The sequence below is a fragment of the Passer montanus genome, unplaced genomic scaffold (assembly GCF_014805655.1).
Source record: "Passer montanus isolate IOZ18808 unplaced genomic scaffold, ASM1480565v1 scaffold15, whole genome shotgun sequence".
NCBI classification, from domain to species: Eukaryota; Metazoa; Chordata; class Aves; order Passeriformes; family Passeridae; genus Passer; species Passer montanus.
In genome coordinates this window covers 4,965,103-4,982,207 of record NW_024362051.1, presented here as the reverse complement: position 1 = coordinate 4,982,207, position 17,105 = coordinate 4,965,103, and the positions used below count along the sequence as shown (strand labels likewise).

The 17,105-nt window shown below is 41.0% G+C and overlaps 1 protein-coding gene across 3 annotated transcripts in view; it reads left to right on the top strand.

Moving 5' to 3' along the window:
• The window catches only part of FSTL4 (follistatin like 4), a 209,829-nt gene that overhangs the window by 111,874 nt on the left and 80,850 nt on the right, over window positions 1-17,105 (top strand). For all 3 annotated transcript variants that reach the window (XM_039701794.1, XM_039701795.1, XM_039701793.1), the window contains one exon: window positions 1,990-2,110. In XM_039701794.1, the coding sequence (XP_039557728.1) occupies window positions 1,990-2,110 (121 nt within the window). The remainder of the gene's footprint in view (window positions 1-1,989; window positions 2,111-17,105) is intronic.

Genomic DNA, 17,105 nt, shown 5'->3' with positions numbered 1-17,105 from the left:
CCTCTGGGCTTTGTTTGCAGATGTGCCTGGAGCCCAGGTCTCTCTCACAAGTGCAAACACAGATATTGGCTACTCTTATTTTAATTCTTCTCACTGTTATCAAAATCAGAAAATGTGCCTGAACATCTGGAGCCCACTACAGTTGGATGGACCAGACTAAGTTCAGCCCCAGCCAGGAGCCCTCTCACCCAACCATTCCCCATACAATCCAACCACCAGCACAGCTGAGTTAACAGTGGGATCACCTCTCGAAAGACAAAATAATGCCTATTAATGCACAGTTTAGATAAGCCATGAGTGCTTGTAACCCTGAGCTGAGTGGCTTTGGTCTGAGTCCCAGCCAGGCTGGGGCGTGCCTGTGGGCAGCTCTGGGCTCTCACAGCAGCAGGATTCACAGTTTATTTGTAGCATGCCAATTCTTTATTTTTCTCTTTAACAAGATGATTTTTATGTGCTCTTGCAAGACTGGTTTATCCACCCAGGTTTCAAGGGACATTTTTTTAGGTAATGAGCAAATTTTAATTACCCAGGTTATAGTCTTAACAAAACTCTTCTTACCTGTTTCTTTGGTGGATTTGTAATTGATTTGCATTAGCTCTCTGTTTTGAAGCTCTCTGCAACTTTAAATTTCCCCCAGAGATAGGAATTTCATTGCCCATGGGCAGAGGAAGCTGAGCTGAATGTGATGCAGTGAGATCTTGTTCCCTCTGACTGCTGGATGAGCTGGTGCTGTGCCTTTGCTTTGTTTTATTTAAAAGAAAAATAGTCTCTCGAGCACTATTACTTTGTCTGAGCAAAAACTCAAGGCAGGTAACTTGCACTGCTGCAGTAAAAAGCAATTTTTAAGACCTGGAAATGGATCTTCAGGAGGCTCACTGCAGAAGGATTCACCCCAAAGGAGAGTCCCTCCAGGGGGGATGGTCCTTCACTGACTCAGCACCCATTTGTGTGTTCTTCACAACAGAATTGCTTTGAGCAAAACAATGGCAACAGATGGCCCATCCCCTTCTTTTTAGAGCTGGTTTGCCTCCTGTCTGCTGGTAGACCCTGTCCAATATTTTCCCTCTGGACCCAACAGTGAAGTTGCCACGTAGTTTTGCAACCATGGATATATAAGGTTATTAACAATGGTGGTAATTGGAATGTTATTTCCATTTAAATCTTTAATGTATTTTAAAGTCAGATTCATAAATCTACTAAGTGTGTCACAGCTGAAGTGTTTTCCACTTTTTTTTCCCTGACGTTAAATCAAAAGGACTAGTAAAAACTTGTCAGTCTTATGAAAAGTTAATCAATTTTCTATACAAAGGGTACACAAAGGGAAATTACCATCTTTAGAGGATTGATCTTGGAAGTTCTGGTTGATCTCACTTTTATTGAATATTTTTTACTTGCTAGGTGAAGGGTCATTTTTTTAGCATTATTACTTTAAATTGCTTCAACATAATGGGTCAAGACTAGAATAGTAAATAAAAAAGTCCCTGGCCTACAGGAAAAAGCTTTCCTGTCTGGAAGATGCAACAGTTCAGCAGATTTGTTCATGTTCTACCATAAATTCAGAGAACCCAAATGAAATGTTGAAAAAACAAAAGAAGCAAACTGTCAGGGGTTGGAAAAGCATATCAGTATTGAGTACAATCCACTGTCATCTGTTGTAGTCCTAAAATCAGGGAATACAATTTTGTCCTTACTTACAGAGGAGAAAGGAGAAGCAGACTATCATTTTTCCTTGTGGAATATTTTTTTTCAGTCCATTTTCAAAAAGAAAATGCATTTCTGTGCTGCTGGTAAAGAAAAGGGCTCTTCAGTCCATGGTCCATGAATTGCTGCAGGAATAGGAATATCTTGATAGAAAGTAAACATTATGATAATATATCTATGATCTACCTATTCCACAAAGGTCATTTAATGGAAAATCTGCCAGGTGAGCCAGGCCAGCAGTGTGTAGCATTGCATTCCATGTAAGGTTACCTGTTCTCTTTGCTGCAGCCAATGAAGAAGGAGGACCTGGAGGATGATTTACTGGGTTGTACACTTGAAGACCTTCTCCAGTTTGATGATTACAATAATGATGGCCACCTGACCCTGCAGGAGCTCTACACAGCCTTCCGTGAGTCCCTGCTTTGGTCTGTCCTGGCTGTTTGAAGCATGGCAGTATCTGTTGTCTTCCCAGACACGGTCAGCCAAGATGATCCCTTTTTTGTCTTTAATAGCATGAAAACACTTTGGAAGGCTTGTTTCCAAGGTCTCTGTGCTCCACAGCATGGGGCAGGAGGTTGGTACAGGTGTGTCAAGTTTATTGTTTTCTTCTGTGTCATCTTGTGCTTCTTGTTGATGGCAAGGGAGGGATGGTGGCCTGGCCAAGGTCTCTAGACCCGAGTATGTGGTTTGATTGAGCCTGAAGAAACAAGATGGAAACCTGTCCAGAGCTCCTGTGGTAATACGAGTTAGTTTGCTGTGGGGAAGGTGTTTACTGAATATTTTGCCTGGGAATTATGTTTTCTACATTTTGTTTCCATGCTAATGAGTGCATTAGAGTGTGCAGTCATGATACAAATCTCAGCATCCTGTGCAAGGATCGGAGGATCACAGAGCTACTTAAACAGTGGAATATAATAAATACTTCTGTTATCCCATTTATCTGCATAAATTTATGTTCTTGCTTTAAGTTATGCATTTGTTGAAGTGCTTCCCTGGAAAAGGCCCACACTGCCTCCTTCATCTGGGTCATAGAAAGTTGTATTGTTGCCCAGTCCTTTGGGACACTAAAGAAAAGGGGAAATAGGCAGGGTTGTTCAGTAATCAGGATAGTGAGCTCAGAGAACTTGGGTGTGGTTAAGACATTGTGGCTAAAACTGAAGCAGGATTCAATCACTGACCCTGTCGAGTGCAGGGAAAGGGACAATAACAAGCTGGTTACCTCTTAAGCAGGATTATTTTCTAAAGAGGGTAATGCCTGTTTTCTTGATTTTCAGCTTTTCAGTAAAAAACCACAATTTAGATGATAATAGGCAGGGTTGTTCAGTAATCAGGATAGTGAGCTCAGAGAACTTGGGTGTGGTTAAGACGTTGTGGCTAAAACTGAAGCAGGATTCAATCACTGACCCTGTCGAGTGCAGGGAAAGGGACAATAACAAGCTGGTTACCTCTTAAGCAGGATTATTTTCTAAAGAGGGTAATGCCTGTTTTCTTGATTTTCAGCTTTTCAGTAAAAAAACCCAATTTAGATGATAATCACAAAATGGTTTGGGTTAGAAGGGACCTTAAAGATTGTCAAGTTCCATCCCCCTGTCATGGGCAAGGACACTTGGCACTAGTCCAGGTCACTCCAAGCCCTGTTCAGTCTGGCTTTGAACACTTCCAGGGTTGGGCAGCCACAGCTTCTCTGGACAGCCTGTGCCAGGCCCCACCACCCTCAGAGGGAGGGATTTCTTCATAAATATCCAGTCTAGCCCTGCACTCTGCCAGTTTGAAGCCATACCCCCTTGTCCTGTCATACCATGCCCTTGTCAAAAGTCCCTCTCCAGCTCTCCTGTAGGCAGCCTTTAAATATTGGAAGGTGTTTAAAGTGCTTTAAGATTAGCCCCAGTTTTCACCATGGACCTGTTTGAACCACACATGCATTTAATTCAACACAGCAGATATACAGTAAAACATAAAATCTCATACATTAAGAAGGCATAAAGTGTATTAACCCAGCTATAAAGGCTTGACATGCAGTTATTTGGGAGCATATTTAGATCAATGGGTTCTCAAAGTCACATCAACTGAAACCTAAATTCCAAGAATTATTTTGATGGGTTTTGGTTCAGGGAATTTAAGTAGGCAATTAAAATAAGACGAGTACAAAATATTAACCAATTAATAGCAATAATATTGATAAACTGCACAATTATAGTAACAAAACACAAGGTGTAACAATGACTGTTTGTCAGAGGAATTTTGTATCTGAACAGAATTGCTCACCAGCTGAGGCTAAAAACTAGACTGACTTCTCCATTTTCAGTTTTCCCAGAATCCTGACTTTTATCAAGAGCAGGTAATGGCTCACAAGCTTTTAATTTAAAACCAAAGTTAATTCTTTGCAACTTTTGAAATTTTGGGGAACCTGGAAGCAAATTTAGTGCCTGGTTGAAGTATATTTTTTCCCTTTACTTTATTAAATGATGCAGGAAAAAAATACTTTAAACACTTAAGGGCACACTTTGGTTTATGAAAATTTTGTTTATCAGATTTCTGCTTTGTTATGAGTCAGAATTTGGCTTGCAGCAGTAGTTTAAATGTACAGCATCCTGCACATTTCCCCTCTTTTTTTTTGCCTATTAGAGAGATCTTTTTGATGCTTGAAGTTCACCCAAGCCATGAATTGTGGCTGCCACAGGCTGACAGCAAGGTGTGGGCACGGATGCACAGCAAGCTGAGTAACATAATTACCAGAACTCAGTGACATCAGAAAATCTCAATCTAATTTATCCTCTCAAAAACTCTGTCACATCTGTTTCGATGCTCTGTGCTTTGGTGGAGTGTCACAGTGTTGGAAAGGTTTGAAAATGACCTTGATAATGTGAAGAGCTTCCCAATCTGACATTCTTGTGCTGCGTTAGAAGTTGTATTTCATTTTAGAGAGTCTTGTGGCCTTGTTGTAATTCACAGAGCCACAAAATGGCCTCTTTCTCTCACTCCATGTGTGTCTCTTGCTTTCCCTTGATCCATCCTTTCTCTCTAAGACTTTCCGGGACCCAAAGGTTATTTTTCTTCCCCACCATGTTGATTATCTGTAAATAAATGAAAAATGTATGAATGAGAGAAATCCAGAATCTTACATTTTCTGCAATGTGGTTTTGCCAGTATAAGCACTACATCTAATAGGTGCTATTTTTAATCATAACTCCTAACCATTGTCATTTGCATTTTAATGCACAGTTTTGGATTATGGACAGAAATAGTGGCCTTCTTTCTAAACCTACCATCTTTCTTCTGGTTTTCTGAAAGTTGTTTTGTTCCTTAATCCCAAGGATAGAACTGTTAAGCATTTTCTTGCATCTATGAGGATGACTAGAAATATCTGTTAACACAGGATTAAAGTGTCAGCTTTCAAATTGCCTTAATCATACACAAGTAGTGCATGAGACAGATGAAACACTCCCCTGGCAGCTCTGGTAAGAACCACTTGTAGGTGTCTTCTAATTCCTCATTAATAAATTTTTATTAGATAAGGAGTCTCAGGACCATAATTTTAAAAAAATAATTTGATATGATGATCTTGAGATTTTTCACATGCCAAAAATAGAGTACTAGAAAGATTATTTGTCTGTTGTCTTTTCTTTAAGTTGTCACAAAGATTCAATACATGACTAATAAATGAAAGGCTTAGTTGTCATAAGAGCTAAAGCAATGCATGCATCTAATTAATCAGTGCAGAGATAGCTGGTGAGTTGGCAAGCACATCACCCAGCTGAGTCATACTTTTAAGAATGCTCAGATGAGTGGTTTTTGGATATAACTTCTGGCTCTGTATCTGACTGAGGTCATTAAAATCAGGCATGACACTTCTGGCATTCCTGTTGTCTTCCCTAATGGGCAAGTGGCAGGTTGGCAGGTGTGAAAGCCCAACTTAAGAAAAAAGTCTGTGTAACCTTCTAGATCTGTATCATCATCATCATCAATATGGACAGGTCAATTTGTAATACAGATTATTGAGGGAGAGGGAAAAGATGCATTCCATCAAAATGCCTTTATCCTGTCACCACTGTTTAGCTAATAAGGAGTTATTAAACCAACAATAAAATCCCCTTAAATTCTAGATCATGGCCCATTAAGGTACTTTCCTGATGTCATAGCTGGACCAAAACAGCCTACAAAGGAAGTTTGAAAGGAAAATACTGAATTGTGATTTTTCAGTCCAGTCATTATTTGCCATGGTCTGTTGCATACAAGTTACATGTAGACAGAAAATTGCTGTTTCTGTAAGATGAGAGGCATGTCATCTGCAGATATATTGCTATCTAAAAAACACAAGTAGGGAAATTTTTCATGCAGGAATGAATGCAGCAGCAGCTGCAGGATTAATGTGCTCTTCTCTTAACTCCAATTAAGGAGTGTAAGACAACATTTTTCTTTACTCCCTGATTCTGTTTTAGGCCAAATCTTCCTTTTTTAATATGTCCTTAATATTAACCAAAAAAAGTGCAAAGAAGAATTATGAAAATGAGATGTACACACTTCCAGCAGGAGGTCAGGGAAATGCTGGGTAACAGCCAGGGAGGGTGGATGGTGCCAGCCCCAGGCCCTGGGGCTCTCCCAGCACCGCCACCAGGAGCTGGGAGACCAGACTGAATTTGAATGAACTGGGTGAAAAAATGAATTTGAGAGCCTGGGCTGGGCAGAGGTGCCAGGTAAATCACTGCCAGTGCAGAGAAGCAGTGTTGGGCTGGCTCCAGATCTACTGCAGTGATCCTAAAATCTCCGGGAGCTGTACTCCCCACAGCTGTGTGGTGTGGAGAAGGGAGCAATCCATTCCTGATTCCTCCAGCATCCTCCAGAGGCTCCTTAGAAGTGTGGAGTATGAGAGATTTATTTTTGAGTTGTGCATATTTCTGATTCACTAGAAGCTACTTTAGGGCAGAGCTTTTAATTGTCCCCAGATTGTGGGAATTGGTGCTGACGAGGAACAAGCAAAGCTCTACATTGAGAAACAGGGAGTGAAACATAAAAAGGGACTTGCAGGGTCAGGTGGGAGAGGAAGATGTTGAGTGAGGAAGAAGCTTTCAGCAGGGTATCTGTTCTTGGTAGATATATCAGCATATCCAAGTCTATGGTCTCATAATAAACAAGGTGATAATGGTGAATAAAGACTGTTTCAGGAAAACAGATACCCCTGTTTGCTCTGTGTGTGTGTGTGTATACACTCCACACACGTGTGGCAAGCCAGCTGTTCCAGCAGCACTTGCACCTGTAAAATCCACGTTCAGATGAGGTGTTTATTCACAAATTCATGAAGCTGTTCTTGATGGCACAGCACCTACAGTAAGGTATTTGTTGCTGTTTCCTTCCAGATGGATTGGTCAAGCCCAGATAATTATATTGGACAAGTATATTGTGAGATAAAATGTTTTGCTTGCAGTGTTTTCTTAAGCAGTGTTGTAGCAACAGTTATCTACGGAATCAAATCATAGTCCTGAAATATTGACAGTTTGTGCCCCATGCTCTGCCTCTCCCGCTGTCATCTCCCTGGTATGTGATTTTTCTTTCATGTTGCTGCAGATATTGGTACAAACTTGGAAATAATTCATTAGCTTACCAGCATTGATTGCTTCTGTGAGCGATGTGATATCCCAACTTCAAACACGGCTGGGCAAGCAGGGGAGCAACGGCCTCTGCTTTTGGTTTGATGTGGTGTTAGAGGAGCTGCTCAGGAAAGAAACGAGGTTTTCTTTGGCTGGCCAAAGCAGCCCATTCTTGATTGCCTCGAGGAATGATGTGCAGATGTGTTACTGAGAATGAAGGCACCTTATTGGGCATTTAGTAGTAGTAGTAGTAATAATATTGTTGTTGTTATTGTTACTGTTATTATTATTGTTATTAGTATATTAATACTGTTTTAATAATGCAATCTTATAGCAGAAACAAAACTGAAAAGATAAAAAAATCAAAGGAAAAAGCAGAAATTTAAAACAATTCAGCTTGAGTCCTGCAGGAAGTGCCAAGTGGCTGAACAGGGATGATAGAAAAACACAACAAGCACCCAAGTCAATGCAACAACACTTTGTCACCAGCATTCTCATGAGCCATCATGCTGGATTTTTAGGCATTTTGAGGATGGAGCTGGTGTGTGTCAGAGGCAGACACATCAGCTCAGGCAGGGGAGAGTGCCCAAGGACTTGTAAGTGGGCAGGGTTGAGCTCTGGGCACGTGCTCAAGGATGGAGGTGCCTTTGATCAGCTCCTGAGATCTCCCTGCTCGATATGTTTTGACTTCTGATCATTTTCAGAAGCACCTAACTCCTTGCCTCACTCATAAATGCAGTGTAAGATGCTTGGCTTGAGCACTAGGAATGATCCTGCTGCACCTGGAAATGTAATTTTTGTCTGGTATGGTGCCCCAGCTGGGGATATCACAGTGAGTTCATTTGTACTGCATTTTAGTGGGCAGCTACTTCTTGAATGTTGAACATTTTCTTGCTTGGATTTTTTTTTTTGTTGTTCTTTTTTCCCTCCCTTGCTATCAAAGAAACACATTCTGCAAAGAAAAAAATTTTATTTCTTTTTCTGTCTCTCTTCTAAAGCTCTTCTCATTGTGAAAACCGTTTGCACTTCAAGTCTAAAATATATCTTAGGGCTTCAGCAAAGTGCCCTGCATTGTTTGCAGTTCCACAAAACAACTGTCAAAATCAGGTTTGTTGTGTAGTCTCAATTGTTTTGCTGCAGTTTGAACAAAGCAAAATATATCTTCTCAGACAAAGAAAAAAATCAGAATTAATTTTTCGCAAGAAAGACAAATTTAATCTAAGCAAAAAGGTTTCAAAAGCTAAAATGTGGTTCCAGAGAAAAAGTTAAAAGTTATCAGATCAAGAATAATTATGTTCTATGAAGATGCATGCTTGCATTGGAGAGAGGAACATGGTTTTGCCTTGGGCTAAAAAGAGAAATGTTTCCATGTTCAGATCAGACATTAATTCATTTAATCAGGGCTGCTGCTCAGCTTTGTACTCTACCCACTTTATATATTTTGGCATTATGACTTCAATTAAGAGAGCCTCCTCAAATAAAATTTCAGCAGAATTAATGGTAAACATGGATGTGGTTACAATGATTGTGGTTTCATGTCAAGAACAGAGGCCAGATTTTTTCATGGAAAGCCAGGGAGGGTGCCTAACACTGGTTTGGTTGTTCCCATGTCAGAACCCTCACACTCAGGTGTCAATTGCCAAACTCCAGTATTTTTTCCAATAGGGAAGCACAGAATGGTTTGAACTGGGAGGGACCTTATCCTCATCCTGTCCTAACCCCCTGCCACGGGGACCTTTTCCACTAGAACAGGTTGCTCAAGCCCATCCAACCCTGAGCATTTCCAGGGATGGGACAGGCACAGCTTCTCTGGGCAACCTGTGCCAGGGCCTCACCACCCTCACAGGAAAGAATTTCTTCCTAATATCTGTTCTAAACCCAGGATCTTTCATTTAAAGCCATTCCCCCTTGTTCATATCTCTCATTTCCAAAGATACCATCTGTAAAATGTCAACAGTCTTAATATGCAACAACTGAATAAGAGAAAGTGATTTAATTACAAGTTGTTATTGGAAATCTATTGTCTACAAATTGCAAAGAAAACTCACTAGAAGACAATGTACTGTTGATCCTAAAGTGTTTTTCAAGGTGCATTGATTTGTTAATCTTGGTTTTAAATGCAAGAAATTGCCATGTGGAGTAGTTCTTCAGAGGTGATGTAGTACCAACCATATCAAATGTCTACACACACTCTAGCAGGACTAGAATATTTAAATATTTATAAGTATTTATGAGTGACTCACTGGTGCATAAACCAGGCAAATACCATTACTCAAAAAATTATTTGATCTGAGCTGGCAGTGTTCACTGAAGCAATTTCACATGCACAAATAATAGTATTTTGGGTTACTTGCAAACACAAAATTATGTCAGTGAAGAGCAAATACAAATATTGGTGAAATCAAAGAATGGCTGACAGTCCTAGACACATGTTGAGTCACCACCAATATTAAACAAATGAGTAGCTGTGGCACTTGGGGACATGGTTCAGTGCTGGCCTTGGCAGTGCTGGGGTAACAGTTGCACTTAATGATTTTAGGGGGCTTTTCCAACCTAAATGATTCCCTGATTCTCGGTGCACCTTCACATCATGTAGTTAGGGGTCTAAAAAGTATAATTTTCATTTTCCATGAGCTGGGAGTGAAGAATTGCAGGAGTTCCTATGAATGAAAACTGGACCCAAACTTGGTGTTGTTTTGGGTTTTGGGTTGTTGTTTTTTCTTTCTGAGGAATTTTTGAAGCAAATGCAATATTTTCATGAAGCAAAAATGACATTTTGTTGAAAATGGGCAAAATTACAGTTACAATGCCTAAGACTTTACCATAAAGTCAGAGACATGATATGATAGGATCTTAAGCCAGATCTTGTTATATTACATGCAGTCCAGAACATTCTAGCTGCAGTTTTCCTCTTCTTTCTTGTTTTCTCTCCTTGTATTTCCAAGTAAGAGTTGTATTTTTCTCTCAAAATCTGCCTTCATCTGAGGAGAGCTGCTGTGAAAGATCTCTCTGCCTCTACAGGCGCCTCATGGATGCTTTGAATTGCTTCTCCATTTTCATGTTCTTCATCTTTTCTTCCACTGGTTGAGTAGTTGAGTAGATTCATAGCTTCTAAGGCAAAAACCATTCCATGATATATAGAAAATTAAAAAAAACAAACAAACAAACTAATACAGCCTCAGTCTCACCAGAGTAGGTGCAGAGGGTAAAACTTTCTTTATTACCTTTGCCCTCCCATATTACTTTCCTCATCATCCAGGCAGGGATCATGTTGCTGTTGTGTGTTTTGTCACTTACTGACCCTTTTCCCAGGATTAGTGACCTCATTTGGTTCCCTTTTTGAGTGGATCCCTCTGAGTAATGCTTTTAGAGATCTGTCCATCAGCCAGTTCTTAGTTCATTTAGGACAGATTTTATTGACACTGTACAGCACTACAGAGCTGCAGTGCTAATTTTGTAATCAAAATGCCAGAGCAGCCATCAGAAAATTATTGAGTACAGTACATATTCCCAGTGCAGTGATACAATTTATGGAGAGCCACAGCTGAGATGTTTTTATTTCATGTTCTTCACAGGAGAAAATCTCCTTGACAAGTCCAGGATGCCCAGATAGAAACTTTAAAAAAAGAATAGCAGTACAAAATTGAACTAAGCTGAACTCAAAGGTTGATTTTGCTTTAATACTTCCAAAAGGAATTAAAAAGGGTTCTAGCCTTTAGAAAAAAAATGTAGAAAGCTTCAGAGATGCTTCAGTGGCATCAAGATTTGATCTGAAACTCTGCTGTTGCTAATATCTGTCTTTAGCACCATCATAAAAAACTCATTCTCAAGATTCTTGATTATCAAAACTTCAGAAAGAGTATCAGGAGCCATCGATAGACATAAATAAGGGCAAGCTCAGCCCTGCTGTGCCTCTCAAGCACTGTTCCTGCTGTCAGCTTTTTCATCTGCAATACATAAAATTCAGCTGCAGAATTTTTGTTTCTCTTTTTGCAAACAAGTACAGGCACTACTGAACTCATGCTTTATGCCACACTTAGATTCCTGTAGCTTTCACTACAGTTCAGACATTGATATTCCAGCAGTGTTATTTGAAACTTGCTGCTTAGAGAAGTAATTTGTGGCCATGATTTAACAGAAGAAGAAAAAAAGGAAATATGCTAAGTGTATTTCTGTTTATAATTTGTCATTCTGTTCATCATGCAAATCGGAATCATGTATTAGTAAAGATCACAGGTCCTGTCCTGGACACTTGGAATGGTGTCCTGCTCTGTGGCCAGCTGAAACCCAGCACTGATTAGTAGCACCATATACCACAGCCCCAAAAATTGCAGGGGGGTGGGAATGAAGAGGCTGATGGAAGAGGGAGTGGGAATGACAATGATTACATAGCAAAACACCAAAAAGGGATGGAGTAAAAAGAGAATTAAAATATCCTCACCCTGGGATTTCATAGGGTGTATATACACCCTTTTAAATACGAAATTAAATGAGAGAATTGAGAGGTAGAAAGACCAGGGTGGCATGTCAAATACCCTTTCAGACCTGTATTTTGACAGGAACTGTGTTTCACAGGGCTCTCCCATATCCTGATTTCCTGTAGTGTCAGGGCAGGGCTCTGGTCTGATGGATTGGCTGCTGGAACTGCTTTCAGGTACAGACTGATTTTGAAGATTTTCCTGAAAGATGCTGCCCAGACAGACTCTTCCTGTGGTTTTGTTCCCTGTCTGGCTCTGTGACCTGGTTCTCCATGTCATTCATGTTTCATTGTAATAATGGAGAAAGTTCAGCTTTCTCCAGTGTTTTGGGCTACCATAATCATTATCATCAATCACAGCCCTTTGCTGAAGCTCCACGTGCAGCCAGGGGTGCTGTCCTGCTGTCCACATGTAGCAGCAGCAAAACCCCAGGTTAGTTTGACCCTGATCTGTGAAAAGCCAAGAGCTGTCACCAGTCCTGACACTTTATGGCCAAGGTCAGGCACTGTCACTGCATTGTTTGTTTTTCATTGAATCATTAAGGTTGGGGATGACCTTCAAGATCATCAGGTCCAACCTTTACAGCAATAAAGGATATATTTTATACACATATATGCATATTTTTATATAATGTATCACAGCTATTATTTGATAGCTCTTACAGTTAAACTCATAAAACTTTTTTGCTGCACAAATCCCTTTTCCATTCTGCTCACTCTGGAAAGGCTGTTGATCTAAGGAACCATTGCTGGGATAGGGAAGAGTCATCATTTCTGCCAGGGAAATTCAGCAGCTGTGCCCTTTTCCATTCTGCTCACTCTGGAAAGGCTGTTGATCTAAGGAACCCATTGCTGGGATAAGGAAGAGTCATCATTTCTGCCAGGAAAATTCAGCAGCTGTGTATGGAGTCCTTAGCAAGCTGATGAGAGGAAATGCATCTTGCTACTGCTGGCCTATGCTGAATGTTGTTGGTGGTGTTCAACCTGTCCATGAGCCCATCCTGCAATAAAATTGGGAGCTGGAGGGAAAACGTGTGTTAATGTTTGTGTGGTGCAACAGAATGATATGCTGTGTCACCTGCTGCTCAGCATCTGCCCAAGAACCCAGAGGTGTACACATCTGGGAGAAGGTTTCTCTGGTATAAGCCCACATGTAAAGTTACAATTTCCTGCAGTTTACAACAGTGGACATAAAAAAATAACTATTGTTCAGGACCTAATTTGCAGGACAGGAGTCTCATTTCTGTATTGTTCTTGGAATGCTGATGTGTTTTTCTGTAATCTGCTAGTCCTGCAGCAAGACACTTTGATTTCCTGTTGAGGACACCTTGGCTGGGGTGGGAGGTGGGATCTCCCATCCTCCTGCAGCAGGAAAACCCAAATTCATCAACAGACTAAACCAGCTGGAACCAAAACTCTTTTTTCTGCCCTAAATAGCCAAACAGCAACTTGTCAGTCCTGGCATCTGTAGCTGATATGCAGGCATCACTAGATAGGGTTTACATTCCTGTAGGACCTGGAGGCAAAGTTCTTTCAGAACAAGTGATAGCATCTGGTTGCATTTGGCCATTGTGGATGGGAAAGGCATCTGCCTTCAGTCTCTTCTCTTCGGGGGACTGCAGTTTATTGTAGCTACAAAAAAACCCCCTCTGTGCCAGATTCTCCCAACAGCATAAAAGTCTGCCCTGTTTATCCTTAATTTCTGTAACACTGCTAGCCACCAAATTAATCTCCAGCCTTTGGAGCAGTCCATATGATAATTTACAGGCTTAAAATGGAGATATGTTTTGGCTATTTTAGCACATCTCCACTTATTCCAATACTAATTATTATTGGGTTTTTTCACCATTAAAATCTATTCAGTGAAGTATTAAGCACAAAGAATACAAGCATGTCTCCTAGGTAGACTGGCTTGGAGTCTGCTCAGAGGCGTAGAGTATCTTCTGGCAGGTCTAGAGAGTTCTGTGGCTTTTAATGCAATTTGCTAAGCAATCATCTGCTAAAATATGAGATGTATGTAAGGCTAAATGTGTTACAGAATTGCTATTATCCTCCTTATTTTTGTTTTAAGATGTATTTTTGTGAACCCATTCACTCCAAGATGCACTCATGGAAAGACTCCAATATGTTAATCAGTATTTATTGAATACCTGAGTGTAATGGGATGGACAGGCACTGTGGATTGTAATTAATACATTGACAGCAGTGGCTGCAGCTGAATGGAAGATGAAAACAGCTGAGTCTTAGGACAGAGTGTACATTCATCTTGCAGTGCTACATGGACATCCACCGAGTCAAAGACCTCTCAAAAAGAATGGAAATGCATTTTCTTTGCCAAGCAGGAGGTTTTTGGCAGTAGCAAAACATACTGACATGGCAGAAATACAGAGTGTGGGCATTGGAGGGCTGCTAGTGCATGAACTCCTCTGGAGAGCAGCACATCCCTCCAGCATGACCCATGAATGAGAGGGATGCTTAGGACATAAAATAACAAATTTGGCTGCTGCCATCCAGGTGGGCACAGCTAATGTCTCCTCCTTGACCTCCCCCCTATCCCTTGCCCTGCTGAGTTGAATTCAGTGAAAACAATTGTATTGAGGGAGGGATTTGGCTCAGAAAATAAGGGTTTTTTTCCTTTTTGAAACATAGTGAGAGTAACCCACTTACTGCTGTGATGCATTAGCACAGGTAGGCTCTGAATGCAGTGCATTAAACAAATTATATGAGCTGCAAATAATGTGGTTTGTATTCCAGTACATAAACAGAGATTCAGCAAACACATAAACCAATGGCAAGAAGCTGCTTTTCAGATTTCACTTTTCAAGCCCTGCAGTGAGGCACTAATACAATTATGTCAAAAGTCTGTTGAGCAGATAGAAGTAATGAACTGTTGGATTCCTGCTCTGTGAGAGCTCTTTAACAGCGGACATTGAGGAATGAAAGATTTCCCCTGCACCAGGCATCGTGTGTCCAAGAGCTTTACAAGTAACAAAAAAAGAGAGTGGCAGGTTAGCTTCATTCTTCTGGCTCTTGGGAGGGGATCAGCAGCTCTGAGCCGTCATTGATCAGCACTCCTTTTGTTAAACATTAGGCAAGAGAAGACTTGGCAGGTGTAATTTCCTTTAAGGAGAAAGCAGGAGGGAAGGGAGAAGGAAGGCTGGGGGCCTTGGTACCACCCTGTACTGAGCCATCACCTTCATCCTCCTGTGCAGTCTCTCTCTGAGGGGCAGGTCTTCCATCAGGCTCTGCAAGCACCCCATGAAACAGAAAATGCTTTAGTGAGTGTTAGTGATCTACTAATTTCCTATAATGAAAGAAACTTCAAAGAAATCAACAGGGCCAGTGGCAAAGCAATTTCATTACATGTCTCATGTCAGCCCACTGGATAATTTACTCTGAAGAACAGATACAAGTTGCTCGTAGAAGAGGTTGAAATATCTTATGAAGCAGTTATACCACTTGTGGGGATGTTTGACTTCCTATGGTTATTATTGCTTTTGTTATTAGTTTTTGTGGACGATGCCCCATAGGAACTGGATTGTGAGGCCCAGTTAATTTAAAATTCCAGCATCAAAAGCTGTCAGATAAAGTCCATTTTAAGTTGCTTGAAATAACATATGTGTTTCAGTGCAGTGGAGGTGACTGGTGCTGGGCTCTGCAAGCAGCCCAGTAAATGCTGCAGTTGTTGTACCACCTGTACAGAGACAAGTGGAAGTGCTGTGTGAGACTCACTGTTTCTCTTTTCATTTTCTTTTGAAGAATTACTTAATAATCAGACAGAGTAATCAAGATGATTTTTCTGTGCTAAAGTTTTATCTAATTAGTTTGTGGGTGGTTGTGCTGTCAGAGCCTGAGTGAGCCCCAGGTTATGGGGGGCTGCACGCTTGCCCCCAGCTGCCCCAGTGCCCAGTCTCCAGCAAACCCAGCAGTGTCTGACTTTGAAGTGTGTTACTTCTTGTAAATCTGCTGTGTCTCAGGTTTGTGTTTGAAATACAAATTCTGCACACTCTGAGAGTCCTTGCCTATTCCAGTTGTTATTCCAAGCTGGAATAACAGGTTGCCCAGAGTAGTTGTGGATTCCCAATCCCTGGAAGTGTTCAAGGCCAGGTTGGATGGGACTTGGATGGAGCAACCTGGTCTTGTGGAAGTTGTCCCTGCCTCTAATTTTAATCATTTTTAAAAAGCTCATTTGCTTGTAAGTGGAATTGTTCCTGGGTCACAATTCACCTGTCTATACATATTTTCAGTCTCTTTTGACCCATTTCTTCTGCCTCCTCCATAAAATCAACAGGACAATGATCACCAGGGCAGCCTGCATTAAAAATAAATAAATAAACCAGTAACATTGGTGCAGGAAAAACAGCCCAGAGAGAAACAGAACCTGATAATTTATATTTTTTTACTCCCTCCCTACCTTCAGCAGGCTAATCAGTGCAGGATCAGGGATCCCACGTGGCATTCCATCCCATCCTGCAGCCTGCTGATTTCCTGTGCCTGCTCACTGCCACCCAGGGCCACAGAACTTGACTGCCCATGGCCACCAGCATCTCCACCCCCATCTGCACATGCCTGGCTTTCTCTTCTCAATTAGCCTGGTTTTTCCTACCTGCCTCTTTCTACTCTGATGAAAATAAAAGGAAAGGTTTTTAAATTAAGGTACAAGAGGAACAGAAACAATTCCTATTTTGGCAAATTATTGTATTTCTAGGCCTTGTCCTTGTATAACTCATTAAAAGATTGACTATGGATGTCCAAGAGATGTTTCCTTTGTTGCTCAGAAATTATTCTGGGTCAACAGCAGATGGGTCTCAGCTGTTAGGGGCTGTAGCATCTCTCTTCAATTCACAGAGGCTGAAAAGCTGGAAAAGTCAAGGGTAACTTTTGTCTCTTATCTCACAAATCTCTTTCTAACCAGAGTAAGAAAGAAACATTTTTTCACCATTTTAGATCTTTCTAAACATATCTATTGCAGGACTTGCTGTGTCCTCCTCCTTTGGTCATGGTCTGTCTCTGATGTCCCTGTGCTCTCCAGTGCAGAAAAAAATACGTTGACACTACACATGCAAAAGTTACACATTTGCTCATTCCTGTGCTACAAACTTCTTAGATGCATTCACATCAGCCTTAGATGTGGAAGTAATGGTGGGATTTTGTCCAACTGAATTAGATGTTGCAAGCTCTGCTGGTTTCTTAGGAGGGATTTCCAATGGGAAATATCCCTGCTCCAGTGGATGGGCAGCATCTCCCTGCTGTGGCAGTGCTTCAGGAGTTTCTTTTCTCTGAATTAGTTGGGCAGCACATCAAGAACTATATCCAGATTTCACATGGTGTTATTTTATTAT